At 37.8% G+C, this 12464-nt stretch overlaps 1 protein-coding gene across 1 annotated transcript; it reads right to left on the reverse strand.

Annotated features, from left to right (window-relative positions):
* Window positions 1-11313: 11313 nt before the first annotated feature.
* LOC115966476 (AAA-ATPase At2g18190-like) lies at window positions 11314-12464 on the reverse strand. The gene is made up of 3 exons (XM_031085707.1): window positions 12456-12464; window positions 12115-12363; window positions 11314-11706 (listed from the first exon to the last, which is right to left on the reverse strand). The coding sequence occupies exons 1-3, from the start codon at window positions 12462-12464 to the stop codon at window positions 11314-11316; spliced, it is 651 nt and encodes a 216-aa protein (XP_030941567.1).

Below are 12464 nucleotides of genomic sequence, written 5' to 3' on the forward strand. Positions count from 1 at the left end.
CAAAGGCTTGGGACGGCAGCTAGAGTTGGACCGACAGTGAGAGAGTTGGCCAATCTCGCACTGTCGGAGTGAGGGTGAGGACCGAGGGAGGGAGGGAGGAGTGGGTTCTGACTTCTGAGTTGGTGCCGAAGAAATGAAAGATTAGATTTAGGGTTAGATTATAGGTGTATATATATAAAAAGGGTATTTTTGTAATTTTAGAGTACTGGGTTTTTATCCAGGCCGGGTTTCGGGTCGAGTCTCGGATTTTTTTAATAAAACCCGGACCCGACCCGGACCCGCTTTGGGTTTTTAAAAAGAAAAACCCATACCCGACCCTATTCCTAATTGGACCGGGTAAAATCCGGCCCATTAGGATTAGGCCAGATTTGGTACCCGCGGGTCGAGCAAAAATTGCAATCCCTATTTATAGGCTAAGGTAAGTGGAGGTGTTATGATTACTTCACTCATGTGGATGGGGGTCTAATTATGTTGTTTCTAAGTGGTCTTTGTGGATGTTCTGTTGGGAACAGTGGTAATGGCATTGGAACTGGTTCCTGCCACCAAAAGGCTGTTTGGTAGCAATACTCCCCAAGGCAATATCAGACCGCTGGAACCTTGTATCCCCAAGCAATATCACTCCTGACAAGTTAGAGTTGATCGGGAGGGGCTTGCTATTGCCGTTCGAGACATAGTGGCCCCAGTATGGTTTTAGGGCTCGGACCGAGCTTCGAGCTACATTCAGATCGAGGTCATTGATCCAATGGGGGTTAGGTCAGGTGCTGTATTTCAAGGCTTGGGGCCCTGTCTTGTATGTTACCACAAAGCTGGGGTCCAAGGCCCAATGGGCCCAAGGCCTTGCCCCGTACAAGAAATTATCATTTAGTCAAGGAAGTATTGTTGGTGCAAATCTATTCCAAGAAGTGATCTCTTAATTGCAATTGTGTGATCTTGTAGCCAAAGGACAAAAATTCATATGGATGAATAATAGGGAGGATGAGGATTTAGTCATGGAAGGATTTGATAGGGCTTTTGCCAGTGTAGAATGGATTAATAGGTACCCTTTATGCTCCCTTAGAAACCTGCCTATAATCCGTTTTGACCATGGACCAATTATTCTGGATCTAGAATTCCAAGGCCCATTCAGGAAAAGACCCTTTAGATTTGAACACATGTGGCTAACCCATTCCAATTGTAGATATATGATTCAACAGGCATGGAATTTGTAGTCTCATGGTTGTAGAGCAACACAAATAAGAAACAAGATGTCAAATTTTAAAAAGATAGCTATGGAGTGGAATAGAAAAATGTTTGGAAGAGTAGAGAATGAAATCAAGTTGAAGCAGTCCCAATTACAACAAATCCAGAAATTAATCAATTCTATGGAAGATGTTTAAAAGGAAAAAAACACTTAGAAAGGAGATAGAGGAACTGTTAGACAAGAAGGAGTTGAAGTGGGCTCAAAAGGCAAGGACTAAGTGGACTATACAAGGTGATAGGAACACTAGATTTTTTCAAATAGTGGTCAAACAAAGAAGAGCTAGGAGTAGAATTTTACAAATTAAGGATGATGAAGGCATCGAGATTGAAAACATTCTCACCTCTCACTTCATGAAAAACTATGAGAGCAACAACAACATTAGTGTAGAGGATATCATCTAGGAGCTTCAGGCCTTACCTATTCTTGTCGTATCAGGGCAATAATGCAGCCTTCTCAATAGGCCAATATCAAGTGTGGAAATTGAAGATACAGTCTTCCAATTGGGCTCTTACAAGGCCCCTAAACCTGATGACATTCCAGCTTTTCTCTTTTAAGAATTCTGGAGCACAGTCAAGGCTGATGTTATCAATACTCTCCAAGCTTTTTTCCATTTAGGTTCTCTATTCAAGCCTTTCAACCATTCCTTTACCACCTTTATCCCTAAAATTAACTATCCTGATGAGGTTACACACTTTAGGCCCATTAGTCCATGTAATGTCATTTATAAAATCATATCCAAAATTCTAGTTAATAGACTAAAACCTGTCATGGACAGCATCATAACGCCCTATCAAAATGCTTTTATCCAAGGAAGAAATATTTATGATAATATTCTTTTAGCTCATTAAATTCTTGATGTCCTTAGGAAAAAGAAAGGGAGAAAATTAAGTTTTGGTGCTTTAAAGATAGATAGGAGTAAAGCTTATGATAGGGTTAGTTGGAATTTTCTGAAAGCAGCCCTTTCTGTTATGAAATTTGATTCAAAATGGATTAACTGGATTATGGAATATGTGAACTCAGTATCCTACACTTTGCTTGTAAATGGGAACTTGACAACTTCCTTCACACATGCATAGAGATCAAGGCAAGGGGACCTTTTGTTCCTCTATTTATTCCTAATGTGTGCAAACATCATTTCCATCTCCCTTGTTCAGGCTGAGAGTTTAAATAGGATCAAAGGGGTGAAGATAGGGAGGAGTGGGCTGTCCTTTACTCACCTGTTATTTGCTGATGAATTTTCTTTTTTTTCTTTTCTTTAGGAAGGACAAACATTCCTTGGAAAACCTGCAGAAAATCTTTGACTGGAATTGCAAGGTTTCGGGACAGAGAATCAAAATTTCAAAATCTGACCTATATTGTTCCCCCAATATGCCTATGCATGATCAGAACTCCCTCGCTAGAGAACTCCAAGTAAATCTAGTCCAAAATTCTAGCAAGTGTCTTGGGATAAACATCAAGTTGAGAGGTAATAGAGTTGTAGATTTCTAGTTTTTAATTAACAAACTCAATTCTAAACTACAAGGATGGAAAGCAAAGCTTCTTTCCCAAGCAGGCAGAACAACACTCATTTCTTCAGTCTTGCAATCTCTAGTTCTCTACCACCTTACACTTTCTCATGCTTTAGGGTGCCTGAATATGTCTACAACAAAATGGATTCCATTGCGAAATCTTTTGGTGGGCACATGAGCAGGGGGAGAAAAAACTTCATCTTATCAATTGGGATAAAATATTTCAACCAAAGAGAGACGGTGGATTAGGACTTAAGAAGTTCAGTTTCATGAATCAATCCATGCTTGCAAAACAATATTCGAGAATCAGCCAAAATCCTAACTCTCTCCTAGCTAAGACTTTCAAAGCTAAGTATTTTCCTAAAGGATCAATACAAGAATGCAGCCCCAAACCACACCATTCCTGGATTTGGAAGAACATCATCAAGTTAGAGAACCCTAAGTTGAGAAAAGGAAAGTGGAGGATAGGAAGAGGTTTTGCTATACCACTTAGTCACCAAAGCTAGTCCAGTCAACCTACACTGAATCTGGACCAACCATGTTTACCTACAGGCACTGTGGGAGACTTGATTGATCACAATACACATTCTTGGAAGGTAGACTTGGTTAGATCCATATATCCTCCCTCAGAATCTTCTGAAATCCTGCAAATCCCCATCGCCAAAACAGATTCAGTTCAAGACAAACTCTTCTGGAAATATTCAAATGATGGAGAGTATAAGGTCAAATCTGCCTATGAGATTTTGGTCAGTGACTGCTCTACTACTCAGAGGCAAACTCAGTCACAAGAAGGGGTGTGGAAAATGATTTGTGGTGTTAAAGTTCCTCTAAAAATTAATACCTTTGTGTGGAAACTCATGCATGATAGATTGCCCACCCTTCTTAGCCTAAATAATAAAGGAATCACAACCCAAAGCTTGTGTCCTTTCTGCAATGAAGAAGATGAGTCTACCACACAACTTTTCATGTTATGCCCCTTCACAAGAGCTTGCTGGCATGGTTTAGCTTTAGCCATTCACTCATTTGATTTCAACAACACAATAATCCAGCAATGGCTGACTTCTCTTCTCAACAGATACAAAAAAAGAGAAGTAGATTCTATGGAATACCTGCAGGCTATTTTTACAACTCCTTGGACAATTTGGAACCATAGGAATCGGGTGGTCCATGAAGGAATAAATCCTAATCCTATGGATGTGATCCTAACAGCACTATCTCTGTCTTGCAGGTACAAAGAATCCTTCAATGAGCAGCCAAACTATAACAGCAGTCCAGGAATAACAAAGGCAGAACAACAACCAGCAGCAGGTCAATGGCAGTCAATCATAAAGATTGTAGAAGCAAGATGCAAAAAGCCAAAAAATGTTCTTTTACCTATGAAGCAGTTAATATGGAGGGAGTTCGTATTTTCTATGGAGTAGTTAGTAGTGCAGCCAGGTCAACACGTGGGGCAATGTTTGAAGCTATGGTGGAAGCAGGCTTCAGAGCAAGTAACCATGGGTTTCAACAAATTTTGATTTTAGGTGATAGCCGAAGAGTAGTCCAAGCCTTTAGGAAGAAGGCACCAGATTGGCTAGATAAAACTAAATTGGCTGATCTAAATTTTCTAACTCAAACAGGACTTATCTGCAATGTGTTTTTAGTACCCCATTTCATTGTTAAACCTGTTTGGTCTATAGCTAAAATGGCATGTAGAGTGCCTATGAACCTTTGCTAGTACAACCCAGCCTTTTTGTAACTTCTGTTTCTAACTCCCTTTGAATGGTATATATAAAAAAAAAAAAAAAAAAAAGGTTTTGTTGAATCACAAATCAGGGTACGTAGGTAGGCTGTGGCAGCTTCATAGATTTGGTTGCTATTGAGATCACATTTCTCTTCAATGACGACAGTGACTTGAGGCATAGAGAATCTAGAGAGCCAGTTTAGATAGATGGAGACGAGATAATTGCTGACTACAGAAGGTATGTGTTCTTTTACAAATGGACTTTGTACAATCACAACAGCAGCTGTGATAAATGATGCCAAGGATATAAGCATCTCCCTGAGAGTAAACATGAATAGAGGGTATGATGGTCTACCAATCACCTCTTTTAAATCCTGTATAATTGAGAAAAATGTGGTCAATGATACAACTTCTTTATGGCTTGAGGGCTGCAATATTATTGGAGTTTGGGGTTGAACATCATGTATTTCTTGGTTTTGTTTATGCAATCTGTTTAATATTATGAAAGTTTTGAGTCACTTCATAAAAACGACATCTGCCATAAATTTGTTGGGATAAATTGTAATGCCCCAAGTCAAAAAAAATAAAAAATAAAAAGAGAGAAAAGTCAGATTTTCAGAGGCTGTTTGGTTTGTCAACTGAAAACACAGTGTTCAGTGTTTAGACACTGAACACTAGTGTCCAAAATTTGAAACAATATGTTTGGTGATAGTGTTTAAAATAGGGCTGTTTGAAAATAGTTGCTCAAAAACCTCTGTTTAAAACATATTTTTTGAAACATGCTCGGACCACATTTTAAACAATGAACAAGCGTTTCTGATGGCACAACGGTAATAAAAATTAAATTCAGTTTTCACTGTACCTGAACCCATTGATCAGCCTTTTTCTGAAGTTTGTCTCCTCTCCTCTCTATCCGCTAAGGTTTCATTCCATCTTTTTCTCATTTCCCCTTCCCCTTCAGCTCTGTTTTACTCTCCCAAAGCACAAACCCGAACCCCTAAAAATTATCAACTCACCTCCCTTGACAAACCCACCATACCTCCAGCAAATTCCCATGGCAGACCCATCGTCGGCAACACTTCAGACAGAGTGACCACAAACCCATCTTCCTTTTCTTTGATTTAATTTATTCTTTAGTTTTTTTTTTTTTTTTTTCTCGACAACACACAGAACACCACAAACCAGCAATCACAACCCTCAAAAACACCAATTACAACCTACAAGATCTCAACAACACAAATTGGAACCCACAAATACACAACTCACAGATAGTCACGGCAAAAATTTTGTTTTCAATTCTTCCTCTCCACCGCCAAAATGCTTCTTCCTGGATCGGTTTCACAGAAAATCGGTCACGCGAAGAGGCAAATCGGTCTCGCGGCAAATGAAGATTTAAAGAAAGAAAGAAAGAAACGGAAAAGAAATAAAGAAGAAGAAGCAGAGGGAAGAACTACACCTGAAGATCGGTGAACGGAGCTGTGTATATCTCGGGCTGAAGGTGCTGATCGGCGGAGAGCTCCGACGAACGTAAAGCCCAGCCGTGGATCTTCTTTGGCGTCGATGGAGATGAGGACGTGCGTGGGTTTGGCTTTTTCGTTTTCTGCTCTGAGGGAAGACTTTTTTTTTTTGACCGATTTCTGCTCTGGGTTTGGCTTTTTTTTTTGCTCTGAGGGAAGACTGAAGGCTGATGAGAAAGGGATAAAGACAGAAGAAAAGGAATAAAGAAGGGATAAAAAACAGATTAAAAAATTATTATTTAATACGTTGTCAGCTTTTTTTATCATTAAAAACACACATACCAAACATATATTTTACATTTTTTTTAACACTGAAAAATATTGTTTAAACTATGATACCAAACACATTTTTTTGTTTTATTAACACTAAAAACACGTTATTCAACAACACTTTTTAAACCATAATTTTCACAACTTTTTAAACAACAATTTTTGAAAACTATTGCCAAACGGGCCCTCTCCCACATGCTACCACCTAACCCATCACTCTCCGCTAGGGGTGTCAAATGGATAGATTTGGGGTGGACATAATTGGGTTGGGTATATAAAACCTATTTACCCATTAAAACCCATTTAACTAATTTAACTAATTTCTTCTATCCCAAATCCAACCCAAGCCAATTATTATGAGTAAACCCCAACTCACCCAATTACCCAATTGCCAAAATGCCACTAAAGTGAAAATAAACAAAGTACTCTAAAAATATTAAACAAAAATTATAGTTTTATGGATCATACCCAAAAAAATTCTTCTTCTTCTTCTTCTTTTTTGCTAATTAAAAAAAATACAAAAGAATTTGCAAATTATGATATTTTTTTTTTTTGAAAAGTACTAACATGTTACGAAAAATCATTAACCAAATTAGCCTACTGTATCTAACATTCAATAATTAACATGTTAATTTCCTGAACAAAACGCACATAGCAAACCAAAGTTGAAGCAAATCCATAAACTTCAGCAAATTTTTCGTAATTCAAAATTCAAAAAAGAAAAAGAAAAAAAGAAAACGAATTGCTTAGTGCACTATTTGGTTGCCGAGAAAGAAAGAAGAGAAAAAGAAATGATAGAAAATTTGACGGACCTTGCAAAGAGTGTAAGCGAGTGCGGAGCTGGCGACGCCAGCAACGACGATGATAACCTAGGCATCAGCGGTGCTAGCGGATCTACATTCTCCATTATCAACGGCCGCAGAGATGCAGTTCATCGCCTCGGTTTGCGCGTTTGTAGAAGAATCTCTAGCGACCTTTTTCTTCGAGGCAATGAAGCTATAAATCGCAACGATGAGCGCAAAAGTTGAGACAGATCAGCCGATTTTTGAAAAAGGGTCATTATGCTCAGAGAACCGGTGTCGGGGCTCTGGTTTACCTCACTTCTATGCTTGAATATCTCGCCGCTGAGGTATCGCTCTCAGATCCGAAAATCTCTCTCTGTTCGTTTTGAATGTGTTCTTTGTGATTTTGTGTTTGGTAGGTCAGAAATTGATGGAAAAAATGAAGGAGAATGGATATTTCTGTTTAGTGAAACTGTTTCTTGCTCTCTAGCAAACAGATTTTGGTAGACGTTTTGACTTTATGGTGTTTGGTTGGTGAGAAAGTTAGGGAAAATGAAATGCAAAATTTAGTTTGTGAGTAATAGAAAAATTAAAATGGAAACAGAAATGATAATTTTTAGGCGAAAATGGGTAATTACCCATCAAAATCGAACTATTTAGTTAATAGGGTCCGTTTGGAAACATATTGGCAAACTAGCAACTCGAGCCTCTGAGGCTCGATTTTGAGACCCTAAATCGAGTTTCTAAGGCTCGATTTTCATGCATCGTTCCTCTCCGATGTGGCGCTTTGTCCAGGTGGCATCTACATGGAAATCGAGTCTCTAAGACTCGATTTACATTTAAAACGAAAACAAAAAAAAAAACTAAAGGGCAGCAGGAAAAGAAAGCCCAGAAACAGAGAAGAAAACCAGAGGAAAAGAAAACCCATAAACAGAGAAGAAAGCCAGAAAACCACAACGCGTTCATCAGAGAAGAAAGAAAAAAAAAAAAAAAAAACCCAGAAACAGTCGCGCGGCGAGGCGACCTGGGTCGCGCGCGGCGACCTGGGTCGCGGTGCGACCTGGGTCGCGCGGTGCGACCTGGGTCGCGCGCGGCCTGGATCTGTCGCGCGGCGACCTGGTCGCGCGCGGCCTGTGTGTGTCGCCATTCCTTCTTCTTCTTCTTCTTCTTCTTCTTCTTCTCTTTCTGCATTTTGGGTGATTAATATTTTATTTTTCGGTGGAAATCGAGTCTTAGAGACTCGATTTTCATGTAGACGCCACCTGGACAAAGCGCCACATCAGAGAGGAACGACGCATGAAAATCGAGCCTCTAAGGCTCGAGTTGCTAGTTTGCCAATATGTTTCCAAACGGACCCTATTAACTAAATAGTTCGATTTTGATGGGTAATTACCCATTTTCGCCTAATTTTTACTGTTTTTCATGTTCTCTCTACATAATAGGGTTTGATTTCTCATGTTAGAATTTGTTTGGACACTGAGAAAATTGAGGAAAACATGATTGGAGGCCGAGAAAATGTGGGAAAATGACACGTCTGAGGGCTGGGTTTTTTTTCTTTTTCTTTTTTTTAAATTATGGTAAGGGTTGGGTTGAATTTAGGTATATTGTTTTTGGGCTAAATGAGACTCAGTGGGTTTTTAGTTAAACCCAATAATCACTGGGTTTAATTGGGTAGGTTTGGGTTTAATTAGAGTGGGTGGACAAATGGGTTTGGGCTTCCTTTGCCACCCTAACTCTCCACCACTCAATCTCACTACTCACTATCTCATTCCTTCTTGGCTGGCCAACTCTCCTCACTTTGTTCTTTCTTTTACTTTTTCTTTTTCTCTCAACACAACACAAACTCTCCTCTCTCTCCCTCATCTTCTCCCACCGGTACCCCACTCCACACCACCATATCCACCATCATTTTCCGGCAACATCATCGGAAAATCCTTAAAAATCTCTAAGCACCATCACATCTTTTATTTGAGGTAAATATTTATAATATTTTTGGTGGGTTTTATACTTTTGCTTGAGGTTATTTTTATCTAAGTTTTGATAATGATACCCATGTGATTTGTGAGCTTTGGAAGTGATATTCATGTGTTTATATGTATGGGTTTTGTATTGGTGGAATTATTTGATAAGTGAGTTTATAGTTTTTACAATGGTAGCTATCTAAATGGTGAAGATTTGGGGGTTTTGGCTTTTTAATGGGAAATAGATGGTGAATATAATTTTTATTAATTATTTGGAGCTAGTTAAAGATTGAAATTGTTTGTTTTGGGGGATATTTTTATTTTTGGTGTCATGGGTCTCTTGTTGATGTGGTGTAAATCTTGTGAGAACTGCTTATTAATTGTTGAGGTTTTGATGTTAGAAATAATAGCTTGGATGATTCACGAGTATAATGGGATTCTATGCCTTGTAATTTTATTTGGTTGAGAAACTTTGGAAGTGGAAAATATTATTTGTGAGGTTAAATACTAGGCTGGTTTAATTAAGTGTTTATTTGGCAATTCCTAATTTGTAGCTAGATACAATTTCAATCTTTATGCTTATTGTGATAGGTTTGCTTGATATTGTTTAGGTTCTAGCTAATCTGTTTTGGAGCTTGGAGAATTAGGCTTTTGCAGGTTATAAGGTAAGTAGCTTTTTAATGAGATTTTTGGAAAATAACCATGTTGTATAAATGTTTTTTTTTTTTTTTAGATCAAACATATTTTGGAAAATTATATATGGATATATGTTTACTTAAAAATGTTGTGTTGTGATCCTATTATACATTATTATATATGAAAAGTGCATCATATTTGGTATTGCATTTGGGCAAATGCATGAAATGTTGACATGGAAAAATGAGCATCTTTTATTTAATCTTTAATAAAGAAATCATGGATTTTATGGTATATTAAAAAACTTAAAGATGCTTATCTTGTCATGTTATTTGGGAAATTGATAGAAAATCTTTTTGACAAGAATGAAGTTGAAAACCTTACCAACTTTGTAGAAGTTAGATTATTTAAGGTTTTTCTGAAATTACCTAGATGTAAATTATGTATTTGAAAGTACATGTATATCTGTGAGCTTTATGTTGTTTTAACCTTATGCCATGTGTGATTTTCCGGTAATCACCCGATTTGGTTTTCGTAGTCTTTGTGACAATAGAATCAGATCCAGGTCAGTGATTTTTCACTTTCGATGACACGTTCTTCCCTGCTGCCCATGGGGAGAAGAGGTTCTTTGATTGTGTGTGGGTGAAGTTGTTGCCTATGGGGCCAAAAGACCACATGCAAAAGAGGTCCTATTTGACGCGTTCTCCCTACTGCCCATGAGAGGAGAGAAACTTTGAGGATTAGGTGAGGTTGCTACCCATGGGGCCAAGAGACTGCATATCAAAGACGACAATATCATGTCAGTTATGAATGGGTGGATCTCCTTATCAGTCTATGTGGTAGTGTAGTATATTTGTGATAAATTACCTTATGTTAGATTTTATGACTTTGGAATTATATTGTTGGTGCTTATAGATTATAGTATATAGTTTCATGGTATTAGTTTGAGAAACTTTGTATTTCTTCATTTAATCTTGTCACATTATTATTGAAAGTGATCTTGCAGGATTCAGTTAGAAATTTCCCAAATTAAAACATGATTTGTAAACTGTTTATCATCATAAAACTTGCATTTCCCCCACCTCTATTAATTATGCTACTTACTGGGCTTTAGCTCATCCCATCTCTAACAGTTTTTCAGATCAATTAGCCATATCTTGGGTATGGAGCTTACTTCTTTGGTGATGATTAGAGTGCTACGTTAAATTTGGAGACTTGTGTTGTAAATGGTTGGTGACTTGATCTTGTTATATTTAACGAGGTCATGATTAATTCTATCGGAGGTTGGTCGCTTGAGGTATGTTAGCCTTAGGTGTGGTAGGTGTAGAATTGACGTTAAGGTTCCTTATTCTTGATAAGATTGTAATTTTGTGTAATCCAAATGGAGTTTTGTAATATATTCATGTATTATGTGGAGGTACATGATTTTTAGTTATTATTCGTAAATGTGTTGTAGAGTCTTGACTTGTAGTGTGGAGATTTATGGTTATACATTTTTATCCTGTGGAAAAGAAAAGAAAAGAAAAGAAAGATCTCTTACAGTTAGAATTGTCAAAAAGGAAAAAATCTGCAGGTACTTTTGAGATGTATTTCTCATGCTTTGAACCATTGCAACAGAGAAGTATAATATTTCATACATAGCCATACTTATTGCATATATTTCATCCATAAACCCATCACATGCTCATTGCATTCTCGAGTTCCTTTTTTTTTGTTTTTTCCTCAAGTAGTTCGACAACTCCTCTTAGAGCAAAATCGGTATCTTCAGTCCTTGAAAGTTCCTCAGCAATTTCAGCAGGGGTAACCTCTACTTTCTCAAACAATGGTTCAATCTGTCCATAGAGTTGGTGGTCACCATTGATATCAAGATAAGTAGAAGCCAACTGCTTGAACCCATACATGCTGCAATATGACATGTTCACACGCATGTCCATGCGGCCTGAGCGAAGCAAAGCAGGATCAAGCTGGTCAAGTTGGTCCTTATGATTGGTGGTGAATACAATAATTCGCCCATTTCCATTGTTCGACCATAATCCGTCTATGACGTTCAATAAACCCGATAGTGTAGACTGAAAAAAATAACATGATAGTAAATATTGTTAGATGAAATCATAAGATAATGTCATTAGCAACAGTTAGTGTGATAGAACTGGTGAAGCAAATAATATACTAGACTTTATTTTTTGATATGTCCTGACTCCTGAGTTGTCATGCCAGTTAACTTTATATATAATGGACTATTTGCAACTAGTTTTTATGAGAATAAAGAATGCAAACCTCAGCCTAACTATTCTTCTTTTCTTCGCCTCTTTTTTCCAACTGTGCACAATCTATATCCTCAATTACCATCATTGAACGATTAGATATTGAAAGCAATATTCTTCTCAAGTCTGAATCTGACTTTGTTCTTGAAATGTCCAAATTATAGATATCAAACTTGAGGTGATTAGCCATGGCAGCAATCAAGGTTGATTTACCTGTACCCCCAGAGGGCCGTAAATCAAATACCCTCGCTTCCATGCTCTGCCAACTTTCTTATACCACTCCTTTCTTTTAACAAACCTGTCCAGATCTTCTTTGAGGATCCTCTTCAGCTCTGGGTCCATTGCCAACTTCTCAAATGTAGCTGGATGTTCAAGAATAATAGAATACCCTTCACGAACAGTTTGAACACTTTCAAATTCACAGCTATAAAGCTTTACCACCCTTCGTGCTTCTTGTATAGCCTTGGAACAAGATATTACATGAGCTAAATAAGAGCTAAGCACAACCTTTTTGAATTTCTTTTCAAATGAAAGCTCAAAATATGTCAAAAGACCATCGCCAT

The sequence above is a fragment of the Quercus lobata genome, chromosome 11 (assembly GCF_001633185.2).
Source record: "Quercus lobata isolate SW786 chromosome 11, ValleyOak3.0 Primary Assembly, whole genome shotgun sequence".
Lineage (NCBI taxonomy): Eukaryota > Viridiplantae > Streptophyta > Magnoliopsida > Fagales > Fagaceae > Quercus > Quercus lobata.

Bases quoted from the DNA above. Each gene is read 5' to 3' on its own strand.
- LOC115966476 (XM_031085707.1), bottom strand. The intron at 11,707-12,114 runs GTAAATCAACCT...TATTTTTTTCAG, and splicing joins ACGGCCCTCTGGGGGTACAG to TCTACACTATCGGGTTTATT.